Below are 8970 nucleotides of genomic sequence, written 5' to 3' on the forward strand. Positions count from 1 at the left end.
TTTTATAAGTCCAAATTAACAGAGGATTGTGATATACAAATTATGTTTCAAGACTCAAGGCAAACAAATTAATTTGTAGGTATATGAACCAGAGCAATCATTTTGCAGAAGGCACAAATCCTGTTTTGCATTTTTAACATGAGTATGCTGCCTCTGGGCCTCGTGACAGGGGTGACAGGTCACCTCCCCCACAGGTGTGGTGGGAAGTGATCAGTCTTGCATGGGGTGGGGTGGGGGATGGAGCGGCTTGTGCCCCCTGCACAGGGGGTCTGAGGGGCTCAGAGCAGCCTCAGATGGTCTCACACTCCGTGGTGGCGGTGGAGCAGGCTCCGCAGTCACAGCGAACGGCCACGGGGTAGGTGTAGAAGGGGTCGACTCCCGGAGCACAGTTGGGCAGCTTAACGGTCACCTGTTTGGTCTCGTTGTAGGTACAGACTCGATGATGGGCTTCGATGTAGGGGGGTTCCAGAATGGGCTTCTGTCCCCACAGAAAAAATGGAAACTGGAATTCATTAGAACACGGCATCCTGTTCTCGGTACCATTTATCACTATCAGAAATTAACTTGTTACTCATTTGTTGCTCTGTCTCCTCCCAATAAAAAGCAAACTCCTGAAAACAGGAAGCCGAACTCGTTTGCTGCCGTGTCCTGAGCTCCCACAAGAGTCCAAGAAACACAGCAAGTGCTCAATAAATATTTAGCAAATGAATGATCTTGATCATTGCAAACACCTTCTAACTAGTCTCCCCTCTCCCAGGGCCTCCACTCACACTCTACTTGCAGCACAGTGGCCCTGAGTGACCCTTTGAAAACATAAGTCAGGTCAGATCACCTCTCTGCTCAAAGCCCCAGTGATTTCCTATCTCAATCAGAGCAAAAATCACAGCCATTAGCCCCTCCGCAGGACACTACTCACCTTCCCTCGCCCTTCCCCGTGAGGTCTGCGAGGATCCCCACTTTCTGACTGCCTCACTGGGCTTAATCCACACTGACCCACTAGGGCCAGTCTGAGCTCAGGGGCTTTGCAGGTGCTGTTCCTCCTGCCTGGAACCTTCTCCTCCCGTTTGGTTCACTCCTGCACTGACCTTAGGCGTTTGCTCAGAGGTCACCTTCCCAGGGAAGCATTTCCTCATTATCCCATGTAAACCTGCAACACCCCAACTCCACAACCGGAAACTTCCTATGGCCTTTCCCACTTTATTTTTCTCCAAAGTGCCTATCGATACCACGTGACCTGTCTTAGCTTGTATTCATTTGTGTGATATTTCTCCCACTCTAGGAAGGACGCTCCTTTAGGACAGGGGTTAGCCTGTTTGCTCACTGCTGCCTCCAAGACATTTGAGTGGTTGGTACCCGAGAGGTTCTCATGAACTACTTGTTGTCAAATCAATAAAGGAAAACAGAGCAAGCCAGGTTTCCAAGTGGGCCTTGTCCTGTTCAGATAATTGAAGGATTCACACCCTTCCTTCACCTTTCATGAGTCTTGAATTCAGAGATAATTCTGATGGAGCACATACAAAAACATTAGCACAAGGTCGTCACTAAAAATCTTGGACCTGCGGTCAGAACCATTGAGCTTAACCTGTTCTGCCACTTGCTGGGGCCCTCGGGAAACTCGCTTACCTCCTTAAAGCCTCAGTTTACTGAGGCTTTGTAAAACAAACTACCTACTTCATAGCATTGTTTGGGAGAGAAGACAATATTAGATACCATGCACAATGGCTAGCACAAAGTAAGAGTTCAATAAATGTAATCCATTGTTCTTTTTTATTTTGCAGTTTGGGCCGGGGCCAGGTTTGAATCCACCACCCCTCGTATATGGGGCCGGTGCCCTATTCCTTGAGCCACAGGCCACCGCCCATCCATTGTTCCTATTATAAGAAGTTACTTATAAATAAGTAACGCCCATCCATTGATCTTATTCTAAGCATTACTTCCCTTATTATAAGGAAGTAATAATGAAAGTAGTAACAAGCTTTCAAAGGAAGTGCCTTCACTTGTTCTGGAAAAAAAAGAAGTAAATATATAATAAATAATAAATACATATGTAAGCCCAAGATGAAGTTCTCGTGTGAATGTAATGAAAATAACAGCCTTGGCTCGGCACCTGTGGCTCAAGCAGCTAAGGCGCCAGCCACATACACCTGAGCTGGTGGGTTCGAATCCAGCCTGGGCCCGCCAAACAACAATGACGGCTGCAACCAAAAAATAGCCGGGCCTTGTGGCAGGTGCCTGTATCCCAGCTACTTGGGAGGCTGAGGCAAGAGAATCGCTTGAGCCCAGGAATTGGAGGTTGCTGTGAGCTGTGATGCTACGGCACTCTACCGGAGGCAATAAAGTGAGACTCTGTCTCAAAAAAATACATATATATTATTTGTTGTTCATCTGTAATTTGAATTTCTTTGGGATTTTGATTTTTTTGTTTTGCTTCAATTTGGGTTTTTTTAGGGGGTCTTTCAGGGGACAGGTGGTTGTTTGTTTATCTGCTAAATCTGGTGACTCTAAACCCAGGTCATGAGAAATCGTTATTTTCAGCAACAGTTCCACCTTCAAAAGCAAATCCAACCACTTTGTCATCATGAATATCCTTATTTTCAGACACATTCCCATTACATTACCACCACCACCCCCAAAAAAAAAGTTATTTAGAGCTCAGAAACTTTCAGATTGCTGGGAAAATGAATCTTACTCTTTTTTTATTTGCGATGCATAACCTCCCTTTCCATAACACAGTCAAGACATAAAGAAAAGCGGGCTAAAATGAGGCAGAATTTTGTTCTTGGTGCTTCCACTTCTCCAGCGACAGCACAGTCCCTGACCTCCTGTGGAGCCCAAGATCCAATTAAAGACATTCATCATATTTTAAAAAGAAGGGAAGATGAGCGGAAACAGGAGTTGGAGAACTTGTCAGAGGAAGAGCTAAGATGTGAGAGGCACAGCCGGCCAAGCCCTGAGTAGAAAAAGGCAACATCATTTCTTGAGTACGTTTGCTGTCAACTGACAGACAAGGCGGACTTAGCAAAACCGAATTTCCATTTGACGAGTCAGTTTCAAGCCCCTGAATGGTGCAAAGCCAAACTAATTTAGGGAAGTAGCTTCATTTAATTTGGACATTTCACCAACCATAACCCACTTCCATTCATAAGGCTATAATCTTCTCCAAGCAAGCACAGGCTGCTCTCTGAGCCCCGGAAGAGGATGTTTTCCCTGCAGCCGTGTCTGCACGTGGTGCCCAGGTGCATCTATGTGGTCTGCCACGGGAGGAGGATACACACCTCTGGGTGGAGGTCAATTCCATTGAATCCAACACATACTTATCGACTGCCTCAGGCGGACATGACACTGACAAAAGCTGGGCAAGTCACAAGAAAGACTGGCCCTCAAAAAACTTAAAATCATGCACGTGGTGGGTGAGGGAGTAAGGGAAAAGGTAGAGCATGGTCGAGGGCCTCCCCAAGAGTCAGAAAAGGGGGCAGTGCCTGTGGCTCAGTGAGCAGGGCACCGGCCCCATATACTGAGGGTGGTGGGTTCAAACCCGGCCCCTGCCAAACTGCAACAAAAAAATAGCTGGGTGTTGTGGCGGGCGCCTGTAGTCCCAGCTACTCGGGAGGCTGAGGCAGGAGAGTAGCCTAAGTTGGAGGTTGCTGTGAGCTGTGTGACGCCCGCCATGGCACTCTACCAAGGGCAACAAAATGAGACTCTGTCTCTAAAAAAAGAAAAAATAAATAAAATAAAATAAGAGTCAGAAAAGGCCCGGGAAGGAGCTGGCACCAGAGATGGGCACCTAGGAATAAACACACTAACACAGGTGGAAATGAGAAGGGTTATGAGAAAAAGGGCCAAACTGGGATTTCACAAGGTTATTTAATAGCAATACCTTTAAAAGCCGGTTACCACGGCCAGAGCTCAGGAAACGTGTCACTGGGGCAAGAACACCCAGACCTTGAAAGTCAGTTAGTGAATCTGCGGTAGTGGGTGTTGTGAATGGTTTCTGGGCAGGAGTGACAAGACCAGAGCCGGCACTTCACTGGTGACAAGGCGGGTCTCAGAGAGAAGAGTCGACAGCCACTGTGTGATGTGACTCCACCAGGTGCTGGATGGCCCTCTCAGCCCAATAAGATTTTAACTTTGAGATTTTTATCCCCATTTTAATTTTTTTTTTCTTTTTTGAGACAGAGTCTCACTCCATCACCCTGGGTAGAGTACCCTGGAGTAATCAAGCAACCTCAAACTCTTGAGCTCAAGCGATCCTCCTGCCTTAGCCTCCTGAGCAGCTGGGACTATAGGTGTGCACCCCAACACCAGCTAGTTTTTTTTTTTTTATTTTTATTAGGGACAGGGTCTCTCTCTTGCTAAGGCTGGTCTTGAGCTCTTGAGCTCAAGTGATCCACCCACCTTGGCCTCCCAGAGTGCTGGGATTTCAGGAGTGAGCCACTGAGCCCGGCCCCCTCTTTTACATTAATGCCCCCATTGAGGCCAGACATCATTAAATTTAAGGAATCTAATGGATCTGTCAGTGAGAGTCCCGAGGGCCCCCGAGACTCGAAGGGACAGGGCCCTGGGAGAGACACTGGGGAGGGGCCTGGGACCATCCCCATTCACCCTCAGCTCAGGGCCTCTTCCTGGGTAAGTGGCCAAGTTTTCACAGATGGGGGAATCTAGGTTCTGGTCCCAAGCAAAACTGTATTCCCAGCTTCCCACTATTCTCTATATGACTTTGCATCACTGCCCAGGCATCCTCCATGTCATCAGTAACGTGGGCAGGACAATAGTGCCTCCCAGAGATGCCTCCCAAGCTTACAAGCACCATGAAAATTAAATTACTGATCTTATCAGTGCTTTGTTAAAGAGGCAACATCATGTTTTCCAGATCATTTTTGGAAGATGGGGCTAATTATTATTTTATTTTGTTTGTTAATTTCACAGGAAAGGGCAGATGTCTTGTTCTACCTTACAGCATTAAAAATGTGAACTCTTGAGAATCAGGCTCAAGTGCCCTGCCCAGAAGGCATTTGCCATTGCACCTGTCCTGGGGACTCACCTCCCAGGTCTCACAGCGACCCCAGCAAGCATCCGTGGTGATCCGAAGTCCCCTGCAGCCAGGCTTCTTGGCCAGGAAAGTAAATTCCCTCACAGCACAGCCCACGAAGGTGCGTAGGGTCCCGCTGGAGGCTCCAAGGACACAGCCACAGCCAGCCAGGAGGAGGAGGGCTACGGGGCCCAGGAAAAGGTGCGCCAGCTTCATGCTGCTCCTCACCTTGGGGTGGTGGTGGGGGAGAGGTGAAGGAAAGAGAGTTTAACAGGTGTGTTCACCTCAGTGGGGCAGCCCACGCTATTGGCATGTCAGGGAAAATGAGCCAAGAAGTTGTAAATCCCAGAGACTGCATCACAGGTGCCCTAAGTTTCCTGTAACTGGTACCACCATGGATTCCACGGACCTCTCCAGACACCCACACCTCCGAGTGCTTGCTCAGGCTTTTCTTGATGGCGCCCAATGGCTGCAGCCGACTTGTATGTTAAGATCCTCGGTCCCTGTGGTCTCTTCACAATGGACACAGACCATGAGTAACACCCGAAGTAGTACGTCTTCTAATGTAATACCTGAATGTGCCTAAATTATTTTTGTTTGAGTCCAGGGTATTTGGGTGCCGTGTTATATATTTTGCTCAAGTATGATTTTTTCAGTGTCATGGAAGGAATGTGTGGGTGAGTAAATATTAATAACAGCATCCCCCATATGTGTTGTTACTAACCCAACCCACCCAAAAATGGTGTCTGCATAACAGGCAGAAGATGTTATGAAACCTGACACCTGACCTGGTGACCACGAATAACTATGTGTCCCACTCTGCTCAAGTTGCCTCTGCTCTAATGAGCACGTAGTTGTGATTCAGTTTAAATCCAAATGATGGAAGGCTTAGGAGGCATTTAAAACATAACCCCAGTCCACTGCCATGTCCGTCATCCCCAGCTCTGGGTCATTCCCTGTGCTCTTTCAGGAGCCAGGATCACCCCATTGGTGTTTGGCCCGCTAGAAGGATGGGCTGGATATTGAACTAAGGAAGACATTGCCTTTATGTACCCCACCACCACCACCACCACCATCAAATCTTATTTCCCAATCTTATCTCACTCTTCTTACTTCTGACCTGTCACTGGCTCTCCGGGCTTCCCCTCGGCTGGAATAAAGTCACAGATGTGGAGAAGCACTTACCTACTCTTGCTGGAGCTTCTTTTAGATTCTGGTGCCTGCTGAGGGGCAGTGGAGGTTTGCTCTGGTTTACCTGTCTCTCCCTCCTCTTATTGGGCTGCTTGATTGCTCAAATATATAGGAAAGGTCTTGTCAATCAGAACAAAAGAGAGGCAAATCCTTACAGGAACTACTAAACACATCAAAGCTGGGGAATATAAAGCCAGGCTCTATTTTCCAAAACTGATTCACTTAAAGGGTGTTGTTTTGTTGCTTAACATCACCTACTGAATCAGAACGTTACCTTGGTGGGTGACATAATCCTAGGGAAATAGTCAGAGGTAGCTCACCGGGTTCTAAGGAGAACAAACGCATGAGGGCAAATGGATTAAATTTTCCTTCGTGGTAACCACAAGTTTCCTTTGAAATAAGAGTAAGTCTCTAGCAGCTCATGGCAGACTCTTCCTTTAACTCACAACATGTTTCAATACATTGAAAAATAACAAAACAATTAATTCTTAGGAAAGAATCACTAACTAAAAGGATGGAAATCACAGTGAGAAGGGATATGTTGAAAGTCTTCAACATAGTTAAGTATTAGATGATATTAATAACACCTTAAAATGAATCATTTAGGAAAAAGATACCAAGATGTCCAAAGTGATTATCTTCCAGCATGGGAATTAAGGACAACTTTTCATTTCTTTCATATGGTTTTCAATATTTTTCTATACTGGGCAGTCTTTTATAATAGAAATTTAATTAATATTAATATTGTTAAACCAATGGATATGCACTTGTACTGAGCGTGAGGACATTCAACACTGCTATGATGGAAATGATTCACCATATTTTTGGTTTTACGAGGTTAGAGTAAGAACAAAACAATATTTTCACGAGTAGAGGACATAGTTCGTATTCCAATCTGTAATCACAGTATATAAATAGATGAAAAACCTACTTTTTCATCATGGCACTCTTCTGTGAATGAAGCAGGCATCATCTTTGTCCTTAGGAGTTTACACACCCCGGCAAATAACGACTAGCCAGAGATATTTAAGATGTACATTAAATAAGTAGTGAAACTAAAAAAAGAAGACAGAGCATTTTCATTTTCTGCAAAGACAGGTGTTCTTTAGATAAATGTACTGCTCACTAAGTTTAGATTTTTCAGAGCATATAACAACACTCAGTGAATCCCACTATCTAGAACTGAATTATTAGAGGTGTTTTATAGAAAACTGAACTAGACTTGGAATAAAGGACTTTCTTCAGCCCCTGGGCCTGCGAGGAGAATAACCAGAACTGGGGTGCTCGGGGGACAGACTGCCTACCTCCCGGCATGGTTTTCCTAACCTGCTGGGCTGAGAGCCAGCCAATCAGCAGTGAGCTGCCATCCTGAGATGTTTTTCTGAAAAGGGCTGCTCAACGTACAGAGGCCGGAGACGTACATACTTGCGTCTGCAGTGTCCCGGAGACAGAGAGCGCCCTTCTTTCACAAGCTCCAGACTCCTCGAACGCAGAGCCGTGGCATCGTGTCTCCCACTCCATCAGCATTAACCTCAGATCATTAAATGACGGATTTTCAATCGAAAGTTCAGCTTCCATATCTCAAACAAGAAGCAGTACAATTAACCAAACTATGTGCCTAAGTTGTGGACACAGTTTTGCCATCTTAACAGTAGCTTGGAGAGCAAGTGGCAATGAAATTACAAAAGGCATTTTCCACAGCTTGTTGAGAATTGAACATTTTTCCTTGCGAGAAGGGGTCCAAATCCTGGAAGCAGTGGTAGCCAGTTGGTGCAAGGTCTGGTGAGTACTGTGAATGACAGAGTTTGCAGGCTCAGCTTCTGTAGTGTGAACAGTGCTATTTGTACAACATGTGGTCAAGGGTTGTCTTGAAGGAGGACTGGCCTATTCTACTGACCATACTTGGCTGCTTAACCACAAGCATCCTCATCATGTCATCCAACTGTTGCTGCAGAATCTCAGTGATCCATTGACCCGGTTTTATGTGTAGTGGACAATACCAGTGCTGGACCACTAAATAGATACCATTCGCTTTTTCTGATGAATGCTCAATTGTGGACTATGTTTCAGCACTTCATCTTTATCCAGCCATTGTGCCAAACACTTGAGATTGTCAAAAATAATCTGCTTACACAGGCATGGCGGCTCATGCTTATAATCCTAGCACTCTGGGAGGCCGAGGTGGGTGGATTGCCTGAGCTCAGGAGTTCGAGATCAGCCTGAACCAGAGCGAGACCCTGTCTCTGCTAAAAATAAAAGGACTAGCTGGGCATTGTGGCAGGTGCCTGTAGTCCCAGCTACTCAGGAAGCTGAGGCAAGATAATCACTTAAGCCCAAGAGACAGGTTGCTGTGAGCTGTGACGCCACAGCACTCTACCCACGGTGACAAAGTGAGAGTCTGTCTCAAATATAAAAAAAAAAAAACTGTTTTCATCACACACAACAATACAGTGTAGAAATCATTCGCCTTTTTATGTCGTGACAGCAAAGAAAGGCAAGCTTTGAGACGATTTCTCTTCTGATGCTCATTTAATTCACGCAGAACCCATCTATCTAGTTTCTTTACCTTGCTGATTTATTTCAAATGGTCCAATATTGTTGGAATAGTAACATTGACCCTCACTGCTGATTCACACATGGGTTAAAGTATATTTGCTTTCCGCTCATCATTATCCACCCTGGTCTCAAGTCACCCACATGGCTCAATTTCAAGATTAAAATCACCAGAAAAGAACTTCTCAAACCACTGA

At 45.8% G+C, this 8970-nt stretch overlaps 1 protein-coding gene across 1 annotated transcript; it reads right to left on the reverse strand.

Annotated features, from left to right (window-relative positions):
* Positions 1–289: 289 nt before the first annotated feature.
* GPHB5 (glycoprotein hormone subunit beta 5) lies at positions 290–5246 on the reverse strand. The gene is made up of 2 exons (XM_053603472.1): positions 5042–5246; positions 290–478 (listed from the first exon to the last, which is right to left on the reverse strand). The coding sequence occupies exons 1-2, from the start codon at positions 5243–5245 to the stop codon at positions 290–292; spliced, it is 393 nt and encodes a 130-aa protein (XP_053459447.1). The 5' UTR covers position 5246.
* Between the last annotated feature and the right edge of the window lie 3724 nt (positions 5247–8970).

This window comes from Nycticebus coucang, chromosome 9 (genome assembly GCF_027406575.1).
Source record: "Nycticebus coucang isolate mNycCou1 chromosome 9, mNycCou1.pri, whole genome shotgun sequence".
NCBI lineage: Eukaryota > Metazoa > Chordata > Mammalia > Primates > Lorisidae > Nycticebus > Nycticebus coucang.

Coding starts and splice junctions, on each gene's coding strand:
- GPHB5 (XM_053603472.1), bottom strand. CDS start 5,245: ATGAAGCTGGCGCACCTTTTCCTGGGCCCCGTAGCCCTCCTCCTCCTG. Junction 479..5,041: donor GTCGCTGTGAGACCTGGGAG/GTGAGTCCCCAG, acceptor CTGTGGGGACAG/AAGCCCATTCTGGAACCCCC.